Source organism: Pseudophryne corroboree (genome assembly GCF_028390025.1).
Source record: "Pseudophryne corroboree isolate aPseCor3 chromosome 12 unlocalized genomic scaffold, aPseCor3.hap2 SUPER_12_unloc_2, whole genome shotgun sequence".
Classification (NCBI taxonomy): Eukaryota; Metazoa; Chordata; class Amphibia; order Anura; family Myobatrachidae; genus Pseudophryne; species Pseudophryne corroboree.
The window spans coordinates 156,352-180,661 of record NW_026967486.1 but is presented as its reverse complement, the minus strand read 5'-3'; the positions used below and the strand labels follow the sequence as shown (position 1 = coordinate 180,661).

Genomic DNA, 24,310 nt, shown 5'->3' with positions numbered 1-24,310 from the left:
TGAGTATTTTATTAACACCCTTATTTTTGTAGCACTTTCTAACCCATAGCTTCTGCTTCTTTCTTAACACATATTAACACTTTAGTATTTCAATGGTGTGCTGCCCTGGGGTGGTCGGGCCTGAGCCGACTTTGTGGGGTCCAAGCCTTGGACCTATGCTTAGTTAGGGACCTCCAGTAATAGAGCAGCCGTGAAGTGGCCTGGAGGCTTATCATATCTTTTGCAAAACATATGTAACGAAGAGCTCTAAATTTCCTATTATTACATAGTATATAGTTCTTCTTACTAACAGCCAGCAGAGTGCGTGGGAAAAATCCCTTTTGTATTTCTTGTCTAGAGTAACCCCCTCCCGCAGCACCTGGGGATTGTTACCAGCTTGATTAGAGCAGTTTTCCACTATTTATTGCAGTTCAGAGAGGCATAGATGGAGCCAGCATTAGCAGGGCATGCTGGGTCCTGTAGTGCCATTTGGAGGATACAGGGGTGCCTCCAGGTAAACTAGCTCTCAATCTGGATATGTTCTGTATGTGCCATTATCATGTGGCCATATATTAAGCAATTGTATGACCCATAGTGGATGTTATTATTATTATGCTGTGTATGGGTTTGGGGAGTGGTACCCCCCGGGTCTGGTGGGGCTGGGCCACCTTGGGGTAGCATGCCATATTATTTATTTAGCACTTATGTAACACTCCTATTTTTTCACTAATATTACTCTTTTGAGTATTTTATTAACACCCTTATTTTTGTAGCACTTTCTAACCCATAGCTTCTGCTTCTTTCTTAACACATATTAACACTTTAGTATTTCAATGGTGTGCTGCCCTGGGGTGGTCGGGCCTGAGCCGACTTTGTGGGGTCCAAGCCTTGGACCTATGCTTAGTTAGGGACCTCCAGTAATAGAGCAGCCGTGAAGTGGCCTGGAGGCTTATCATATCTTTTGCAAAACATATGTAACGAAGAGCTCTAAATTTCCTATTATTACATAGTATATAGTTCTTCTTACTAACAGCCAGCAGAGTGCGTGGGAAAAATCCCTTTTGTATTTCTTGTCTCTGTGTACATAGACATAATGCATTACTATTCCATACTGTCCTCACGTGTCAGGCCTCTCTGTGTATGTAGACATAATGCATTACTATTCCATACTGTCCTTACGTGTCAGGCCTCTGTGTATGTAGATATAATGCATTACTATTCCATACTGTCCTTACGTGTCAGGTCTCTCTGTGTATATAGACATAATGCATTACTATTCCATACTGTCCTTACGTGTCAGGCCTCTGTGTATATAGACATAATGCATTACTATTCCATACTGTCCTTACGTATCAGGTCTCTCTGTGTATATAGACATAATGCATTACTATTCCATACTGTCCTTACGTGTCAGGCCTCTGTGTATAGAGACACAATGCATTACTATTCCATACTGTCCTTACGTATCAGGCCTCTGTGTATATAGACATAATGCATTACTATTTCATACTGTCCTTACGTGTCAGGCCTCTGTGTATATAGACATAATGCATTACTATTCCATACTGTCCTTACGTGTCAGGCCTCTGTGTATATAGACATAATGTATTACTATTCCATACTGTCCTTACGTGTCAGGCCTCTGTGTATATAGACATAATGTATTACTATTCCATACTGTCCTTACGTGTCAGGCCTCTGTGTATATAGACATAATGTATTACTATTCCATACTGTCCTTACGTGTCAGGCCTCTGTGTATATAGACATAATGCATTACTATTCCATACTGTCCTTACGTATCAGGCCTCTGTGTATATAGACATAATGCATTACTATTCCATACTGTCCTTACGTGTCAGGCCTCTGTGTATATATAGACATAATGCATTACTATTCCATACTGTCCTTACGTGTCAGGCCTCTGTGTATATATAGACATAATGCATTACTATTCCATACTGTCCTTACGTGTCAGGCCTCTGTGTATATATAGACATAATGCATTACTATTCCATACTGTCCTTACGTGTCAGGCCTCTCTGTGTATGTAGATATAATGCATTACTATTCCATACTGTCCTTACGTGTCAGGCCTCTGTGTATATATAGACATAATGCATTACTATTCCATACTGTCCTTACGTGTCAGGCCTCTGTGTATATAGACATAATGCATTACTATTCCATACTGTCCTTACGTGTCAGGCCTCTGTGTATGTAGATATAATGCATTACTATTCCATACTGTCCTCACGTGTCAGGCCTCTGTGTATATAGACATAATGCATTACTATTCCATACTGTCCTTACGTGTCAGGCCTCTGTGTATATGTAGACATAATGCATTACTATTCCATACTGTCCTTACGTGTCAGGCCTCTGTGTATATAGACATAATGCATTACTATTCCATACTGTCCTTACGTGTCAGGTCTCTCTGTGTATATAGACATAATGCATTACTATTCCATACTGTCCTTACGTGTCAGGCCTCTCTGTGTATGTAGATATAATGCATTACTATTCTATACTGTCCTTACGTGTCAGGCCTCTGTGTATATAGACATAATGCATTACTATTCCATACTGTCCTTACGTGTCAGGCCTCTGTGTATATAGACATAATGCACTACTATTCCATACTGTCCTTACGTGTCAGGCCTCTCTGTGTATGTAGATATAATGCATTACTATTCCATACTGTCCTTACGTATCAGGCCTCTGTGTATGTAGATATAATGCATTACTATTCCATACTGTCCTTACGTGTCAGGCCTCTGTGTATATAGACATAATGTATTACTATTCCATACTGTCCTTACGTGTCAGGTCTCTGTGTATGTAGATATAATGCATTACTATTCCATACTGTCCTCACGTGTCAGGCCTCTGTGTATGTAGATATAATGCATTACTATTCCATACTGTCCTTACGTGTCAGGCCTCTGTGTATATAGACATAATGCATTACTATTCCATACTGTCCTTACGTGTCAGGCCTCTGTGTATATAGACATAATGTATTACTATTCCATACTGTCCTTACGTGTCAGGCCTCTGTGTATATAGACATAATGTATTACTATTCCATACTGTCCTTACGTGTCAGGCCTCTGTTTATATATAGACATAATGCATTACTATTCCATACTGTCCTTACATGTCAGGCCTCTGTGTATATAGACATAATGTATTACTATTCCATACTGTCCTTACGTGTCAGGCCTCTGTGTATATAGACATAATGCATTACTATTCCATACTGTCCTTACGTGTCAGGCCTCTGTGTATATAGACATAATGTATTACTATTCCATACTGTCCTTACGTGTCAGGCCTCTGTGTATATAGACATAATGCATTACTATTCCATACTGTCCTTACGTGTCAGGCCTCTGTGTATATAGACATAATGTATTACTATTCCATACTGTCCTTACGTGTCAGGCCTCTGATTATATATAGACATAATGCATTACTATTCCATACTGTCCTTACGTGTCAGGCCTCTGTGTATATAGACATAATGTATTACTATTCCATACTGTCCTTACGTGTCAGGCCTCTGTGTATATAGACATAAAGTATTACTATTCCATACTGTCCTTACGTGTCAGGCCTCTGTGTATATAGACATAATGTATTACTATTCCATACTGTCCTTACGTGTCAGGCCTCTGTGTACATAGACATAATGCATTACTATTCCATACTGTCCTCACGTGTCAGGCCTCTCTGTGTATGTAGACATAATGCATTACTATTCCATACTGTCCTTACGTGTCAGGCCTCTGTGTATGTAGATATAATGCATTACTATTCCATACTGTCCTTACGTGTCAGGCCTCTGTGTATATAGACATAATGCATTACTATTCCATACTGTCCTTACGTGTCAGGCCTCTGTGTATATAGACATAATGTATTACTATTCCATACTGTCCTTACGTGTCAGGCCTCTGTGTATATAGACATAAAGTATTACTATTCCATACTGTCCTTACGTGTCAGGCCTCTGTGTATATAGACATAATGTATTACTATTCCATACTGTCCTTACATGTCAGGCCTCTGTTTATATATAAACATAATGCATTACTATTCCATACTGTCCTTACGTGTCAGGCCTCTGTGTATATAGACATAATGTATTACTATTCCATACTGTCCTTACGTGTCAGGCCTCTGTGTATATAGACATAAAGTATTACTATTCCATACTGTCCTTACGTGTCAGGCCTCTGTGTATATAGACATAATGTATTACTATTCCATACTGTCCTTACGTGTCAGGCCTCTGTGTATATAGACATAATGCATTACTATTCCATACTGTCCTTACGTGTCAGGCCTCTGTGTATATAGACATAATGCATTACTATTCCATACTGTCCTTACGTATCAGGCCTCTGTGTATATAGACATAATGCATTACTATTCCATACTGTCCTTACGTATCAGGCCTCTGTGTATATAGACATAATGCATTACTATTCCATACTGTCCTTACGTATCAGGTCTCTCTGTGTATATAGACATAATGCATTACTATTCCATACTGTCCTTACGTGTCAGGCCTCTGTGTATATAGACATAATGCATTACTATTCCATACTGTCCTTACGTGTCGGGTCTCTCTGTGTATGTAGACATAATGCATTACTATTCCATACTGTCCTCACGTGTCAGGCCTCTGTGTATATAGACATAATGCATTACTATTCCATACTGTCCTTACGTATCAGGTCTCTCTGTGTATGTAGACATAATGCATTACTATTCCATACTGTCCTCACGTGTCAGGCCTCTGTGTATATAGACATAATGTATTACTATTCCATACTGTCCTTACGTGTCAGGTCTCTCTGTGTATATAGACATAATGCATTACTATTCCATACTGTCCTTACGTGTCAGGTCTCTCTGTGTATGTAGACATAATGCATTATTATTCCATACTGTCCTCACGTGTCAGGCCTCTGTGTATATAGACATAATGCATTACTATTCAATACTGTCCTTACGTATCAGGTCTCTCTGTGTATGTAGAAATAATGCATTACTAATCCATACTGTCCTCACGTGTCAGGCCTCTGTGTATATAGACATAATGCATTACTATTCCATACTGTCCTTACGTATCAGGTCTCTCTGTGTATATAGACATAATGCATTACTATTCCATACTGTCCTTACGTGTCAGGCCTCTGTGTATGTAGACAAAATGCATTACTATTCCATACTGTCCTTACGTATCAGGTCTCTCTGTGTATATAGACATAATGCATTACTATTCCATACTGTCCTTACGTGTCAGGCCTCTGTGTATATAGACATAATACATTACTATTCCATACTGTCCTTACGTGTCAGGCCTCTGTGTATATAGACATAATGCATTACTATTCCATACTGTCCTTACGTATCAGGTCTCTCTGTGTATATAGACATAATGCATTACTATTCCATACTGTCCTTACGTGTCAGGCCTCTGTGTATGTAGACATAATGCATTACTATTCCATACTGTCCTTACGTATCAGGTCTCTCTGTGTATATAGACATAATGCATTACTATTCCATACTGTCCTTACGTGTCAGGCCTCTGTGTATATAGACATAATGCATTACTATTCCATACTGTCCTTACGTATCAGGTCTCTCTTTGTATATAGACATAATGCATTACTATTCCATACTGTCCTTACGTATCAGGTCTCTCTGTGTATATAGACATAATGCATTACTATTCCATACTGTCCTTACGTGTCAGGCCTCTCTGTGTATATAGACATAATGCATTACTATTCCATACTGTCCTTACGTGTCAGGCCTCTGTGTATATAGACATAATGCATTACTATTCCATACTGTCCTTACGTGTCAGGCCTCTGTGTATGTAGACATAATGCATTACTATTCCATACTGTCCTTACGTGTCAGGCCTCTGTGTATATAGACATAATGCATTACTATTCCATACTGTCCTTACGTGTCAGGCCTCTGTGTATGTAGCCATAATGCATTACTATTCCATACTGTCCTTACGTATCAGGTCTCTCTGTGTATGTAGACATAATGCATTACTATTCCATACTGTCCTTACGTATCAGGTCTCTCTGTGTATGTAGACATAATGCATTACTATTCCATACTGTCCTTACGTGTCAGGCCTCTGTGTATATAGACATAATGCATTACTATTCCATACTGTCCTTACGTGTCAGGCCTCTGTGTATGTAGACATAATGCATTACTATTCCATATTGTCCTCACGTGTCAGGCCTCTCTGTGTATATAGACATAATGCATTACTATTCCATACAGTCCTTACGTGTCAGGCCTCTGTGTATGTAGATATAATGTATTACTATTCCATACTGTCCTTACGTGTCAGGCCTCTCTGTGTATATAGACATAATGCATTACTATTCCATACTGTCCTTACGTATCAGGTCTCTGTGTATATAGACATAATGCATTACTATTCCATACTGTCCTTACGTGTCAGGCCTCTGTGTATATAGACATAATGCATTACTATTCCATACTGTCCTTACGTGTCAGGTCTCTCTGTGTATATAGACATAATGCATTACTATTCCATACTGTCCTTACGTATCAGGCCTCTGTGTATATAGATATAATATATTACTATTCCATACTGTCCTTACGTGTCAGGCCTCTGTGTATATAGACATAATGCATTACTATTCCATACTGTCCTTACGTGTCAGGCCTCTGTGTATGTAGACATAATGTATTACTATTCCATACTGTCCTTACGTGTCAGGCCTCTGTGTATGTAGACATAATGCATTACTATTCCATACTGTCCTTACGTGTCAGGTCTCTCTGTGTATATAGACATAATGCATTACTATTCCATACTGTCCTTACGTGTCAGGCCTCTGTGTATGTAGATATAATGCATTACTATTCCATACTGTCCTCACGTGTCAGGCCTCTCTGTGTATATAGACATAATGCATTACTATTCCATACTGTCCTTACGTGTCAGGCCTCTGTGTATGTAGATATAATGCATTACTATTCCATACTGTCCTCACGTGTCAGGCCTCTCTGTGTATATAGACATAATGCATTACTATTCCATACTGTCCTTACGTGTCAGGCCTCTGTGTATATAGACATAATGCATTACTATTCCATACTGTCCTCACGTGTCAGGCCTCTCTGTGTATATAGACATAATGCATTACTATTCCATACTGTCCTTACGTGTCAGGCCTCTGTGTATGTAGACATAATGCATTACTATTCCATACTGTCCTTACGTATCAGGTCTCTCTGTGTATGTAGACATAATGCATTACTATTCCATACTGTCCTTACGTATCAGGTCTCTGTGTATATAGACATAATGCATTACTATTCCATACTGTCCTTACGTGTCAGGCCTCTGTGTATATATACATAATGTATTACTATTCCATACTGTCCTCACGTGTCAGGTCTCTCTGTGTATATAGACATAATGCATTACTATTCCATACTGTCCTCACGTGTCAGGCCTCTGTGTATATAGACATAATGCATTACTATTCCATACTGTCCTCACGTGTCAGGCCTCTCTGTGTATATAGACATAATGCATTACTATTCCATACTGTCCTTACGTGTCAGGCCTCTGTGTATATAGACATAATGCATTACTATTCCATACTGTCCTCACGTGTCAGGCCTCTCTGTGTATATAGACATAATGCATTACTATTCCATACTGTCCTTACGTGTCAGGCCTCTGTGTATGTAGACATAATGCATTACTATTCCATACTGTCCTTACGTATCAGGTCTCTCTGTGTATGTAGACATAATGCATTACTATTCCATACTGTCCTTACGTATCAGGTCTCTGTGTATATAGACATAATGCATTACTATTCCATACTGTCCTTACGTGTCAGGCCTCTGTGTATATAGACATAATGCATTACTATTCCATACTGTCCTTACGTGTCAGGCCTCTGTGTATATAGACATAATGCATTACTATTCCATACTGTCCTCACGTGTCAGGCCTCTGTGTATGTAGACATAATGCATTACTATTCCATACTGTCCTTACGTGTCAGGCCTCTGTGTATGTAGATATAATGCATTACTATTCCATACTGTCCTCACGTGTCAGGCCTCTGTGTATGTAGACATAATGCATTACTATTCCATACTGTCCTTACGTGTCAGGCCTCTGTGTATATAGACATAATGTATTACTATTCCATACTGTCCTCACGTGTCAGGCCTCTCTGTGTATATAGACATAATGCATTACTATTCCATACTGTCCTTACGTGTCAGGCCTCTGTGTATGTAGCCATAATGCATTACTATTCCATACTGTCCTTACGTGTCAGGCCTCTGTGTATATAGACATAATGCATTACTATTCCATACTGTCCTTACATGTCAGGCCTCTGTGTATATAGACATAATGCATTACTATTCCATACTGTCCTTACGTGTCAGGCCTCTGTGTATATAGACATAATGCATTACTATTCCATACTGTCCTTACGTGTCAGGCCTCTGTGTATATAGACATAATGCATTACTATTCCATACTGTCCTCACGTGTCAGGCCTCTCTGTGTATATAGACATAATGCATTACTATTCCATACTGTCCTTACGTGTCAGGCCTCTGTGTATATAGATATAATGCATTACTATTCCATACGTCCTTACGTGTCAGGCCTCTGTGTATATAGACATAATGCATTACTATTCCATACTGTCCTTACGTGTCAGGCCTCTGTGTATATAGACATAATGCATTACTATTCCATACTGTCCTTACGTGTCAGGCCTCTGTGTATATAGACATAATGCATTACTATTCCATACTGTCCTTACGTGTCAGGCCTCTGTGTATATAGACATAATGCATTACTATTCCATACTGTCCTTACGTGTCAGGCCTCTGTGTATATAGACATAATGCATTACTATTCCATACTGTCCTTACGTGTCAGGCCTCTGTGTATATAGACATAATGCATTACTATTCCATACTGTCCTTACGTGTCAGGCCTCTGTGTATATAGACATAATGCATTACTATTCCATACTGTCCTTACGTGTCAGGCCTCTGTGTATATAGACATAATGCATTACTATTCCATACTGTCCTTACGTATCAGGTCTCTCTGTGTATGTAGACATAATGCATTACTATTCCATACTGTCCTTACGTATCAGGTCTCTGTGTATATAGACATAATGCATTACTATTCCATACTGTCCTTACGTGTTAGGCCTCTGTGTATATAGACATAATGCATTACTATTCCATACTGTCCTTACGTATCAGGTCTCTCTGTGTATGTAGACATAATGCATTACTATTCCATACTGTCCTTACGTATCAGGTCTCTCTGTGTATGTAGATATAATGCATTACTATTCCATACTGTCCTCACTTGTCAGGCCTCTGTGTATGTAGACATAATGCATTACTATTCCATACTGTCCTTACGTGTCAGGCCTCTGTGTATGTAGATATAATGCATTACTATTCCATACTGTCCTCACGTGTCAGGCCTCTGTGTATGTAGACATAATGCATTACTATTCCATACTGTCCTTACGTGTCAGGCCTCTGTGTATATAGACATAATGTATTACTATTCCATACTGTCCTCACGTGTCAGGCCTCTCTGTGTATATAGACATAATGCATTACTATTCCATACTGTCCTTACGTGTCAGGCCTCTGTGTATGTAGCCATAATGCATTACTATTCCATACTGTCCTTACGTGTCAGGCCTCTGTGTATATAGACATAATGCATTACTATTCCATACTGTCCTTACATGTCAGGCCTCTGTGTATATAGACATAATGCATTACTATTCCATACTGTCCTTACGTGTCAGGCCTCTGTGTATATAGACATAATGCATTACTATTCCATACTGTCCTTACGTGTCAGGCCTCTGTGTATATAGACATAATGCATAACTATTCCATACTGTCCTTACGTGTCAGGCCTCTGTGTATATAGACATAATGCATTACTATTCCATACTGTCCTTACGTGTCAGGCCTCTCTGTGTATATAGACATAATGCATTACTATTCCATACTGTCCTTACGTGTCAGGCCTATGTGTATGTAGACATAATGTATTACTATTCCATACTGTCCTTACGTGTCAGGCCTCTGTGTATATAGACATAATGCATTACTATTCCATACTGTCCTTACGTGTCAGGCCTCTGTGTATATAGACATAATGCATTACTATTCCATACTATCCTTACGTGTCAGGTCTCTGTGTATATAGACATAATGCATTACTATTCCATACTGTCCTTACGTGTCAGGCCTCTGTGTATATAGACATAATGCATTACTATTCCATACTGTCCTTACGTGTCAGGCCTCTGTGTATATAGACATAATGCATTACTATTCCATACTGTCCTCACGTGTCAGGCCTCTGTGTATATAGACATAATGCATTACTATTCCATACTGTCCTTACGTGTCAGGCCTCTGTGTATGTAGACATAATGCATTACTATTCCATACTGTCCTTACGTGTCAGGCCTCTGTGTATATAGACATAATGCATTACTATTCCATACTGTCCTTACGTATCAGGTCTCTCTGTGTATATAGACATAATGCATTACTATTCCATACTATCCTTACGTGTCAGGCCTCTCTGTGTATATAGACATAATGCATTACTATTCCATACTATCCTTACGTGTCAGGCCTCTGTGTATATAGACATAATGCATTACTATTCCATACTGTCCTTACGTGTCAGGCCTCTGTGTATATAGACATAATGTATTACTATTCCATACTGTCCTTACGTGTCAGGCCTCTGTGTATATAGACATAATGCATTACTATTCCATACTGTCCTTACGTATCAGGTCTCTCTGTGTATATAGACATAATGCATTACTATTCCATACTATCCTTACGTGTCAGGCCTCTGTGTATGTAGACATAATGCATTACTATTCCATACTGTCCTTACGTGTCAGGCCTCTGTGTATGTAGACATAATGCATTACTATTCCATACTGTCCTTACGTGTCAGGCCTCTGTGTATGTAGACAAAATGTATTACTATTTCATACTGTCCTTACGTGTCAGGCCTCTGTGTATATAGACATAATGCATTACTATTCCATACTGTCCTTACGTATCAGGTCTCTCTGTGTATGTAGACATAATGTATTACTATTCCATACTGTCCTTACGTGTCAGGCCTCTGTGTATATAGACATAATGCATTACTATTCCATACTGTCCTTACGTATCAGGTCTCTCTGTGTATGTAGACATAATGTATTACTATTCCATACTGTCCTTACGTATCAGGTCTCTCTGTGTATGTAGACATAATGCATTACTATTCCATACTGTCCTTACGTGTCAGGCCTCTGTGTATATATAGACATAATGCATTACTATTCCATACTATCCTTACGTGTCAGGCCTCTGTGTATATAGACATAATGCATTACTATTCCATACTGTCCTTACGTGTCAGGCCTCTGTGTATGTAGACATAATGCATTACTATTCCATACTGTCCTTACGTGTCAGGCCTCTGTGTATGTAGACATAATGTATTACTATTCCATACTGTCCTCACGTGTCAGGCCTCTGTGTATGTAGATATAATGCATTACTATTCCATACTGTCCTTACGTGTCAGGTCTCTCTGTGTATGTAGATATAATGCATTACTATTTCATACTGTCCTTACGTGTCAGGCCTCTGTGTATGTAGACATAATGCATTACTATTCCATACTGTCCTTACGTATCAGGTCTCTCTGTGTATGTAGACATAATGCATTACTATTCCATACTGTCCTTACGTGTCAGGCCTCTGTGTATATATAGACATAATGCATTACTATTCCATACTATCCTTACGTGTCAGGCCTCTGTGTATATAGACATAATGCATTACTATTCCATACTGTCCTTACGTGTCAGGCCTCTGTGTATGTAGACATAATGCATTACTATTCCATACTGTCCTTACGTGTCAGGCCTCTGTGTATGTAGACATAATGTATTACTATTCCATACTGTCCTTACGTGTCAGGTCTCTCTGTGTATGTAGATATAATGCATTACTATTCCATACTGTCCTTACGTGTCAGGCCTCTGTGTATGTAGACATAATGCATTACTATTCCATACTGTCCTTACGTGTCAGGCCTCTGTGTATGTAGACATAATGCATTACTATTCCATACTGTCCTTACGTGTCAGGCCTCTGTGTATGTAGACATAATGTATTACTATTTCATACTGTCCTTACGTGTCAGGCCTCTGTGTATATAGACATAATGCATTACTATTCCATACTGTCCTTACGTATCAGGTCTCTCTGTGTATGTAGACATAATGTATTACTATTCCATACTGTCCTTACGTGTCAGGCCTCTGTGTATATAGACATAATGCATTACTATTCCATACTGTCCTTACGTATCAGGTCTCTCTGTGTATGTAGACATAATGTATTACTATTCCATACTGTCCTTACGTGTCAGGCCTCTGTGTATATAGACATAATGCATTACTATTCCATACTGTCCTTACGTATCAGGTCTCTCTGTGTATGTAGACATAATGTATTACTATTCCATACTGTCCTCACGTGTCAGGCCTCTGTGTATGTAATTATAATATAAGATGTAAAAGATACAGGTTTCCTCATACACTTGAATAGTGGCGAAGTCGCCCTCCAGACGGATGATCTCTCCCACCAGCTCTGAGTGGCCCACACGCACCAGCTCGTACATGGCCGCTCCTGCCATTTGTGACGCAGTAACCACTGTAAGAGAGTGGATATAGTACAATTAGCCAAATAACATCTAACTGCCTGCATGCTGCCATATTTCTGTAAGAGTCTGTACCACACTGGAAGTAAGCGATTTGCACACACCAGTGATCACGCCTGATCTTTCTTCAGTACATATGTGTGTGACTATCTCATAATCCTATTACCTGGGCCAGACACACCATGGACAAAACCCATCATGCTCTCCTGCTCCTCGTCTATGACCTTGGGCAGTTTGGAGAAATCCATGTCTGACACCTGAGGAGAGAGAGAGTTATTGGATGTGTAGAAGCGTAAGTGACAAGTCTGCAGCAGTTACTGGGAATGACACTGTGGAGATCAGCAGATACAGGAGTAATGGGTCACTCCATGTATGGAACAGCTTATTGTAGCTCAGATGCCTCATCTGTGGCATTGCCAGAACTGCTGTACTGAAACTGCAGCTGTAATTGGGACCCTGGGCCGGACCTCCACCTCCCGTGACCAGGCCTGACACCTCTCGCTGCTACGAAGGTCTGAGGTCATCCTCTCCTCTGCAGAGAGGGCATATGCCGCCATCTTACAGGGGCACAGCAGGGCTGTCTTTTTGTATGGTCTCAATGTGCAGTTGCTTAAGTGCCCCAGGAGTATAAGGGCCGTAGGCTGATATCTGAGGGTCCCTTTTCTCCAGGGGTACCAGATTTTTTTTAAATCGGCCCTGGGGATCTGGAGATATCTGACTTCAAAGAAGTAGTCCCCATCCGAGCCTGGTAATTGCTCTTCCCAGCCAGATTTCTCGGGTTCTGTCTGACTTAGGGGTATATTCAATTGAAGTTGGATCCTCTACGACGGGGAGGATCCGACTCGTCACTATTCAATGCCAGCCATTTCCAGCCAGCATTCCGACAATGCAGATTAGGCTGATTCGAATCTGCATCAACGGTAAACTGTGGAAAACAGCTGCGTTTTTGACAAAACTCGCCGATCCACGTGTTTTCCGACAGTGCTGCTTTTTCCCACTGTCTGAAAAACCGGCACCAATTGAATACCCCCCTTAGAGTTTTTCTGAGGGTACATGTGGTACCCACGCTTATGGCACCACTGTTGCATGCTATTGCAACCCTAAGCGGCAGCTAGTGCTGCCTGAGAGACGGTCAGAATTAACAAGGGCACTGACAGGGTTAAAACTGTCTAATAAACTTGCTGCTGCGGTTGCTTGGCAACAGCCCACAGAGAGAGCGGAGATGGAGGGCGTTAGGACCCAGAACAGCCCTTGTAGCACGGGAAGCCAGGAGAGAGATTGATTGGACGGCCGGAGGCGCGAAGAAGAAAGGAGGAGGGCATGGAGGATTGACCTGGCGGGAGAAGGAGGACCGCGGTGTGCTGAGGGGTGACCACGGCGACTTGACCCGGGGAACAGGAGAAGCCGCCGGCGCTGAACTACGGCTGCAGGCAGGGAGAAGAGACCCGCCGTGCATCCAGGAGAGGGAGAAAGTCGCGGCTAGCCGGAGCGCCAGGAGGTCAGCGGCAGCAGGAGGGACGGGGCCGCACCACGTGGGAGGAAGAGAGACGCGGCTACAAGCAGCGCAAAGCCTCCCATCAGAGCCGTACACAGGGAGATTGGGGTTTCCCCCACCAGACGCTTGTAATTATACAGTTCAATTAAAAGGACAGAGTGGTTCAAATCCCTGTTCTTACCCTGCAAGCCGGAACTGGATTGTGACTTTACTAGTTTATACTACTGGATGCTAACTGACTTACCTTCCCGTGGATACAAAGACCTACTAGCACCATTGGTTGTTGTTGTTGTGTTATATTACAAATAATCCATTCTGCAACCTTCCTACAAATACTTACCTTACGTCCACTGACGTCTTCTCAGGAGTTCACTGTTAAAGTGTAAGTTCTTTTAAAAGGAGACACTGACCTCAAAGGCCAATTTATGCGCAGGAACTGAACGTTATTGTATGATGTGTAGCGCCACCCTGTGGACAGTTTAGGTAGTGTACCAAATTGACTGCCAGAATATTCCTTGCCTTAAAACATCTGGAGCATCATATCCTAACGATTAATGTTGTACATGATTTATATGATTGTTTGACCAAACCATCATTGTGCCTCTCAAATGTGTAAACTGTGATTGCGGTTATCGATTCTACCGTAATTGAAATATTGTGAGGTCGAATAGTAATATAGAGACATAACTACAACGGTGACTGATCATTTTCCGTTCAATAAATGGTTGTCACCGTCTCCCTGAGTGGTAGTCTTTGAGTACACTGTGTTTGGGTTGTCCTTCCGGGGTCCTCCTCGTCCTTCTGTCCCAGCCATACAGGTGACGCGAAGAATAGTCGCTGGTCTCGACATCGTTGAAGCGTGGATTCAGCGGACAACAAACACGACTGAACTTCAGGTACTCACTTTACAGAGATATTACATATACTACAAAAGCTGGGACTCTGCCCTTTTGGTGGACACTGGCAGCTTGTCTCTACTATGCCCAGAACCAGAGATATCAGCCTTCCAGCAGCTGCTCCCTGCTCCAGCTCCACACGCCTGGTATACAGTTTTATATTTTCGGATTGCTCTGGCTCCTGAATTCTGATTCCCAAGTCCCCGGTACCTCCTGAAAGGTGTCCCCGGTACCTGGTGAAAGGTGTCCCCAGTACCTCCTGACAGGTGACCCCGGTACCTCCTGAAAGGTGTTCCCGTACCTCCTGACAGGTGTCCCCAGTACCTCCTGACAGGTGTCCCCAGTACCTCCTGACAGGTGTCCCCAGTACCTCCTGACAGGTGTCCCCAGTACCTCTTGAAAGGTGTTCCAAGTACCTCTTGAAAGGTGTCCCCAGTACCTCCTGACAGGTGTCCCCAGTACCTCCTGAAAGGTGTCCCCAGTACCTCCTGAAAGGTGTCCCCAGTACCTCCTGAAAGGTGTCCCCAGTACCTCCTGAAATGTGTCCCAAGTACCTACTGACAGGTGACCCCAGTACCTCCTGACAGGTGTCCCCAGTATCTCCTGACAGGTGTCCCCAGTACCTCCTGAAAGGTGTTCTAAGTACCTCCTGACAGGTGACCCCAGTACCTCCTGAAAGGTGGGACTCTTGAGTGTTTTATCCCATTGAAAGCTAAGAAATTTATTTCGAGGAACTGGAGACATCTGCAGTCAGGGAAGCTGCCCTCCCACCGGAAAATGATGAGTATTAAGCCCACTCCACTATCCACCCTCCCCTGCGTATTAAACACCCCCTATCACCCTGGAAGTCATGTACCGGGGCCCCTTCATTCAGCCCTATGCCCCAGTCTACAGTTTAGTGTTCTCCTTCCCACCCCATCCTCCACTATCTGTGCAGTAAAGGAGTAATTAGCAGAAATTACTGCTCCAGGTCCTACATGCTGAGCGGAAGATAGAACACCCCCTACCGCCCGCGGGACATCAATGATAGCACCCCCAACCCTACCGCTGGAGGATGGGCAGGGGCCCAGCGCCTTGCTGTGCCCAGGGGCCTACACTGCTGGTAAGATGGCCCTGGGTGAAGCAGGCAATTGTTTCACAGGTATGGAGACACTCATGTCAGCCTCTGACTCTCTTATTGGGCGGGATGTACTAAATGTAAATTGAAGCCAAAAATTTGCCAGCATTTTCCATATGTACTAAGCACCAGAATATGTTGTGGTGGGTAATGTGGGTGAAATCGGTAGGTCCCGATGTCGCAAAGAACTGTTCTTATTGGTAGATCTGTCCTTTGCATTACTAATCAAATATGGTAGTACATAAGCTAATAGTATCTATGCAGTAAGTGGCGGGATGTACCATATCGCCCATTGTAACAGTGTAACATATCTGTATAGGAATCCTACTGTACTGACGTCAGTGGCTGTATATCCTATGGTGACGGTGTAACATGCCTGTATAGGAATCCTACTTTACGGACGCCAGCAGCTGTATATCCTATGGTGACAGTGTAACATGTCTGTATAGGAATCATACTGTACTGACGTCAGCGGCTGTATATCCTATGGTGACGGTGTAATATACCTGTATAGGAATCCTACTGTACGGACGCCAGCAGCTGTATATCCTATGGTGACGTGTAACATGCCTGTATAGGAATCATACTGTCCTGATGTCAGCGGTTGTATATCCTATGGTGACGGTGTAACATGCCTGTATAGGAATCCTACTGTACGGACGCCAGCGGCTGTATATCCTATGGTGACGGTGTAACATGCCTGTATAGGAATCCAACTGTACTGACATCAGCGGCTGTATATCCTATGGTGACGGTGTAACATGCCTGTATAGAAATCCTACTGTACTGACGCCAGTGGCTGTATATTCTATGGTGACTGTGTAACATGTCTGTATAGGAATCACACTGTACTGACGTCAGTGGCTGTATATCCTATGGTGACGGTGTAACATGACTGTATAGGAATCATACTGTACTGACGTCAGTGGCTGTATATCCTATGGTGACGGTGTAATATGCCTGTATAGGAATCATACTGTACTGACGTCAGCGGCTGTATATCCTATGGTGACGGTGTAACATGCCTGTATAGGAATCCAACTGTACTGACATCAGCGGCTGTATATCCTATGGTGACGGTGTAACATGCCTGTATAGAAATCCTACTGTACTGACGCCAGTGGCTGTATATTCTATGGTGACTGTGTAACATGTCTGTATAGGAATCACACTGTACTGACGTCAGTGGCTGTATATCCTATGGTGACGGTGTAACATGACTGTATAGGAATCATACTGTACTGACGTCAGTGGCTGTATATCCTATGGTGACGGTGTAACATGCCTGTATAGGAATCCACCTGTACTGACGCCAGTGGCTGTATATCCTATGGTGACGGTGTAACATGTCTGTATAGGAATCATACTGTACTGATGTCAGCGGCTGTATATCCTATGGTGACGGTGTAACATGCCTGTATAGGAATCCTACTGTACTGACGCCAGTGGCTGTATATTCTATGGTGACGGTGTAACATGCCTGTATAGGAATCCCTACTTTACGGACGCCAGCAGCTGTATATCCTATGGTGACGGTGTAATATGCCTGTACAGGAATCCTACTGTACTGACGTCAGCGGCTGTATATCCTATGGTGACGATGTAACATGTCTGTATAGGAATCATACTGTACAGACGTCAGCGGCTGTATATCCTATGGTGACGGTGTAACATGCCTGTATAGGAATCCTACTGTACGGACGCCAGCAGCTGTATATCCTATGGTGACGGTGTAATATGCCTGTATAGGAATCCTACTGTACGGACGCCAGCGGCTGTATATCCTATGGTGACGGTGTAACATGCCTGTATAGGAATCTGTTAGGGTCTCCTGCCCTGTGCTGCCACGTCGTCATGGCAACCGGGAGACAAGTGCTAGCGGAGTGACCTGAGCGCAGCTGATACTCCGGTTCGGGTCTTTTGCTGTGCAGTGGTTATAGGCTCTGTGCATGGCAGGGGATCCGGTGCTGGTTTTTGTGCTCACAGTCTGTGAGGTCTGAGTGGGGCGTGGACAGCACCTGCTTTATAAGGCCTCTTCTCAGGGTAAGCAGATGCTGCTGAATCTTTGTTGGTTAGTCAGTTTCTGAAAGTTAGCCAGTACTGTGTAGCTTTGTATTTGTTTGTTGCTTACTGCAAATAGGCCTGGGGATTTGGTATTACACTCTGCCAATCCAGACCTAGCAGTAAGACTGGAGTCAGTCGTTTAGCTTGCTGGGGTTCTGTTACCACTCTGTGAACTTAGCAAGTTTGCGGCTGTATTCTAAGACTTGCCTGTCTAATCCTGTCTCACTGTGCTAGGTGTCAGGGGTCAGTTTAGTGGCAGTAAGCTGAACCTGTGCACTGCAAGTGAGAATTAGGATTGTGGAGACTCTCCTTGTGTCTATCAATCCATCTCTGACCAAGGAGTTTACTGCCACACCCGTTGGTAACCCTTTAGGGTTTTGCTGTTGCCCTTAGCAACAGCATTTCGGGTTCTCTACGTATTAAAACACAACATCTTGCTTTTCTCATCTGAGCAGTTCTAATACAAGGGAGATACCCAGTTCCTTAGCCTCTGGGCTTCTCTGTTCACTTTGTGTGTATTTTGTTACCCTATCACCTTCTGTGTACGTTATGTCATATTCCCCAGTCTGTCTGTAAGTCCATTTGTTTTGCATAACAGTTCAAACACCAGTACATTCCTGCAGGCACTGGAGTGCATAACAGTCCTGACACCAGTACTTTCCTGCAGGCACTGGTGTGCATAACATATTCAGCAGCCTAATACTCCTGTTGAAATTTTGTGGGAATATGGAGCATACCCCTCAAAATACGTTGCAACAGGTGGTCGATCAGGTGCAGGTCCTGACTCGACAATTTAATGATTTGTCCATTAAAATGCACACCTCCCAGGCTGCTGGCGGAGCTCCCGCAGCAGCAGCACCTGCAGGGGTTAAGGAGCCGAAAGTAAATCTCCCGGATCGTTTTTCTGGAGATCGCTCGCAGTTCTTTTGTTTCAAGGAGAGCTGCAAGCTATACTTCCAGCTTAGGCCTCAGTCTTCTGGGTCGGAGATTCAGCGGGTGGGCATTGTGATTTCCTTGCTACAAGGAGACCCACAGGTCTGGGCATATGGGTTGCAGCCTGACTGTCCGTCGCTTAAAAGTGTTGATGCTTTTTTTACGGCACTGGGAATGTTGTATGATGACCCTGACAAGACGGCCTCAGCCGAGGCTCAGATTTCGATCCTTAAGCAAGGGCGAAGGCCAGTTGAGCTTTACTGTACGGAGTTTCGGAGGTTGGCCCATGATACCCAGTGGAATGACCCAGCCCTGAGACACCAGTACCGAAGAGGTCTTTCTAACCAGATAAAGGACCAACTGGTACAATATCCCTTGCCTGATAGCTTGGATCAGCTCATGCAGTTACCCATCCGGGTGGATAGTCGGCTGAGAGAGCGTAGGCTTGAAAGGGAGACTGAGATTTCCTTCCTTCCCAAGGGATCCTCAGACTCTGAGGAATTTTCCGAGGAGTCTATGCAGATCGGGGCTACCCGCCTCTCCTCGCGTGAGAAGACGCGGAGGAGACAGCAGGGGTTGTGTTTGTACTGTGGGAATAAAGGTCATGTGGTAGTATCATGCCCAGAAAAGCCGGAAAACTTCAGGGCCTGAGGGTGATGGGAAATATCCTGTCAGGCCAGAAGTCAGAATTTCCCAAGAAGACTTTTATCATTCCGGTGACCTTGAAGATCCTCGGTCAAACTGTCAAGACTGAGGCCTTTGTGGACAGTGGGGCCGACGGGGTTTTTATGGACCGCCAATTCGCCCTGAAACACTCTGTTCCCTTAGTACCCTTGGCATCGGAAATTGAGATTTGTGGGTTAAACGGGGAACCATTATCCCAAGGTAAAATTACCTCTTGCACTAGCCAGATTTCTTTGTTTATTGGAGCCACACACTCTGAAAAATTGTCCTTTTATGTGACTGTCTGTACTTTTGCCCCATTGGTGTTGGGGTTACCCTGGTTAAGGGCCCACAATCCTCAATTTGACTGGGTCTCTGGGGAGATTCTTAGTTGGGGTACTGATTGTTTCAGGAGTTGCTTGAGCCTTCCAGTCAGGCTCTCGCAGCTAAGTTTGCCAGGATTGCCAGGGTGTTATGCAGATTTTGCGGACGTGTTCTCCAAAAAAGTTGCAGAGGTACTACCTCCCCATCGCCCCTATGACTGTGCCATTGATTTGTTGCCAAATGCTAAGCTTCCCAAGAGCAGGTTGTACTCCCTGTCACGTCCTGAGACTCAGGCTATGGCAGAGTACATTCAGGAGAACTTGGCTAAGGGATTTATCAGACCTTCACAGTCTCCAGTTGGGTCGGGGTTCTTCTTCGTGGGTAAAAAGGACGGTTCGTTGCGACCCTGCATCGACTTCAGGGAATTGAACCGTATCACGATTAAAAACTCATACCCACTGCCTCTCATTTCGGTCTTGTTTGACCAGCTTCGTACTGCCACCATTTTTTCTAAGATTGACCTACGCGGTGCGTACAATCTAATCCGAATAAGAGAGGGGGATGAATGGAAGACTGCCTTTAATACCCACTCAGGGCATTATGAATATTTGGTGATGCCTTTTGGGCTCTGTAATGCCCCGGCAGTCTTCCAGGATTTCATGAATGATGTGCTCAGGGAATATTTGGATAGATTCTTAGTTGTATACTTAGATGACATCCTAATCTTCTCCCATTCCCTGGAGGAACATCGGAAGCATGTACGCTTAGTCCTCCAGAAACTCAGAGACCACCGGCTTGGGGCGAAGCTGGAGAAGTGCGAATTTGAAGTTCAGCAAATCGCATTTCTAGGATATATTATCTCCCCAGAAGGTTTCCAAATGGAGGGTTCCAAGGTACAGGCAGTCCTGGATTGGGTGCAGCCCACTAGTTTGAAGGCGCTTCAGCGTTTCCTGGGCTTTGCGAATTTTTATAGACGATTTATCGCTGGATTTTCGTCTATAGTGGCGCCCTTGGTGGCACTCACTAAGAAAGGGGCGGATGTTGCTCACTGGTCTTGTGAGGCTAAAGCGGCTTTTGCCCGTCTCAAAAGGGCATTTGTTTCGGCCAAGGTGCTGCGACACCCAGATCCAGAGCGTCCTTTTGTGGTGGAGGTGGATGCCTCTGAGATGGGTATTGGGGCAGTGCTTTCTCAGATGGGAGTGTCTGATAATCGCCTTCATCCCTGTGCTTACTTTTCCCGTAAATTTTCGCCTGCCGAGATGAATTATGACGTGGGTAACCGGGAATTGTTGGCTATTAAGGATGCACTCGAGGAGTGGAGACACTGGCTTGAGGGGGCTAAGTTTGTGGTCTCAATTCTCACTGACCATAAGAATCTGGCATATTTAGAGTCAGCGAAGCGTCTCAATGCCAGGCAGGCACGATGGGCTTTGTTTTTTGCTCGCTTTAATTTTTTGATAACATATCGCCCTGGGTCAAAAAACATCAAGGCTGATGCGCTCTCGCGGAGTTTTGCTCCAATCCAGGAGACCACCGAGGAGCCGTTGCCCATTGTTTCCCCATCATGTATTAAAGTGGGCATTACCCAGGACCTCTTATCATTAGTCCTCAGAGCACAGGAGCAGGCTCCTCCAGACCTTCCGGTAGGTCTTTTGTTTGTGCCTCCTAGGTTAAGACAGCGAGTGTTCCTGGAATTCCATGCCAAGAAGTCTGCAGGTCACCCGGGTATTGCCAGAACTCGGGAGTTGCTATCTAGGGCGGTGTGGTGGCCCTCGGTGGCTAAGGATGTGGATCAGTGGGTTCGGGCATGTGACATCTGTGCCCGAAATAAGACTCCTAGAGGGGTTCCTGTTGGCCCATTACATCCACTCTCTATCCCATCTAAGCCATGGACCCACATTCCAATGGATTTTGTGGTGGACTTGCCCAAATCCTCGGGGATGACAGCCATCTGGGTTGTCGTTGACAGGTTTTCGAAGATGGCGCACTTCGTTCCACTGGTTGGGCTGCCATCGGCCAGACGCCTGTCTGAATTATTTATGCTGCATGTTGTGCGTCTCCACGGGTTGCCACTTGATGTGGTCTCTGACCGCGGATCCCAGTTTGTGGCCAAATTCTGGAGGGCATTTTGTTCCGATCTCCAGATTTCTGTCAGCTTGTCGTCGGGCTACCATCTGCAGTCTAATGGGCAGACTGAAAGGGTGAACCAGTCCTTGGAGCAGTTCCTCAGGTGTTATGTCTCCAAGTGTCAGACTGACTGGGTTGCTCATCTGTCCATGGCGGAGTTTGCCTATAACAACGCTGCTCACTCTGCTACAGGGATCTCTCCCTTCCTTTGTGTGTATGGGCATCATCCTAAGGCCAATTCTTTTGACCCCCTGGACTCCACGCCTGGTGGTTCCTCTGTGGTTTCGGTCCTTAGAGGTATTTGGCGGAAAGTGAAGAAAGCCCTTGTGTCTGTGTCATTAGTGACCAAAAGGGTTTTTGATAAGCGGAAAAGACCCTGCAGCTTCAAATTAGGAGACTTCGTCTGGTTGTCTACCAAGAATTTGAAGTTGAGACAGCCATCTCATAAGTTAGGCCCCCGGTTCATCGGCCCTTATAAGATCACCAGGGTTATCAATCCGGTGGCATTTCAGTTAGATCTGCCCCGTTCTTTGGGTATCAATAAAACATTTCATTGTTCCCTTTTAAAACGGGCGATTAGTAATCCTTCTTCCAGTGGAAGACCTTCCCCTCTTCTGATACGTGGCCAGAGGGAGTTTGTTGTTGAAAGGATTCTTGACTCCAAGGTGGTTCGGGGTCGGCTGTCATTTTTGGTGCACTGGAAGGGGTATGGCCCGGAGGAGCGGTCGTGGGTGCGCAGTTGTGATCTTCATGCCCCCAGACTGATACGCTCTTTCTTCTCGCAGTTCCCCGATAAACCCGGTGGTAGGGGTTCTTTGACCCCTCGTCAGAGGGGGGGTACTGTTAGGGTCTCCTGCCCTGTGCTGCCACGTCGTCATGGCAACCGGGAGACAAGTGCTAGCGGAGTGACCTGAGCGCAGCTGATACTCCGGTTCGGGTCTTTTGCTGTGCAGTGGTTATAGGCTCTGTGCATGGCAGGGGATCCGGTGCTGGTTTTTGTGCTCACAGTCTGTGAGGTCTGAGTGGGGCGTGGACAGCACCTGCTTTATAAGGCCTCTTCTCAGGGTAAGCAGATGCTGCTGAATCTTTGTTGGTTAGTCAGTTTCTGAAAGTTAGCCAGTACTGTGTAGCTTTGTATTTGTTTGTTGCTTACTGCAAATAGGCCTGGGGATTTGGTATTACACTCTGCCAATCCAGACCTAGCAGTAAGACTGGAGTCAGTCGTTTAGCTTGCTGGGGTTCTGTTACCACTCTGTGAACTTAGCAAGTTTGCGGCTGTATTCTAAGACTTGCCTGTCTAATCCTGTCTCACTTTGCTAGGTGTCAGGGGTCAGTTTAGTGGCAGTAAGCTGAACCTGTGCACTGCAAGTGAGAATTAGGATTGTGGAGACTCTCCTTGTGTCTATCAATCCATCTCTGACCAAGGAGTTTACTGCCACACCCGTTGGTAACCCTTTAGGGTTTTGCTGTTGCCCTTAGCAACAGCATTTCGGGTTCTCTACGTATTAAAACACAACATCTTGCTTTTCTCATCTGAGCAGTTCTAATACAAGGCAGATACCCAGTTCCTTAGCCTCTGGGCTTCTCTGTTCACTTTGTGTGTATTTTGTTACCCTATCACCTTCTGTGTACGTTATGTCATATTCCCCAGTCTGTCTGTAAGTCCATTTGTTTTGCATAACAGTTCAAACACCAGTACATTCCTGCAGGCACTGGAGTGCATAACAGTCCTGACACCAGTACTTTCCTGCAGGCACTGGTGTGCATAACAGAATCCTACTGTACGGACGCCAGCAGCTGTATATCCTATGGTGACGGTGTAACATGCCTGTATAGGAATCATACTGTACTGATGT

The 24,310-nt window shown here is 43.9% G+C and overlaps 1 protein-coding gene across 5 annotated transcripts in view; it reads right to left on the bottom strand.

Moving 5' to 3' along the window:
* The window catches only part of LOC134983018 (V-type proton ATPase catalytic subunit A-like), a 419,995-nt gene that overhangs the window by 264,346 nt on the left and 131,339 nt on the right, over positions 1 to 24,310 (bottom strand). For all 5 annotated transcript variants that reach the window (XM_063948716.1, XM_063948712.1, XM_063948713.1 and 2 more), the window contains 2 exons: positions 13,002 to 13,092; positions 12,700 to 12,828 (listed from right to left, as the gene is read on the bottom strand). In XM_063948716.1, coding sequence (XP_063804786.1) covers positions 12,700 to 12,828; positions 13,002 to 13,092 — 220 coding nt within the window. The remainder of the gene's footprint in view (positions 1 to 12,699; positions 12,829 to 13,001; positions 13,093 to 24,310) is intronic.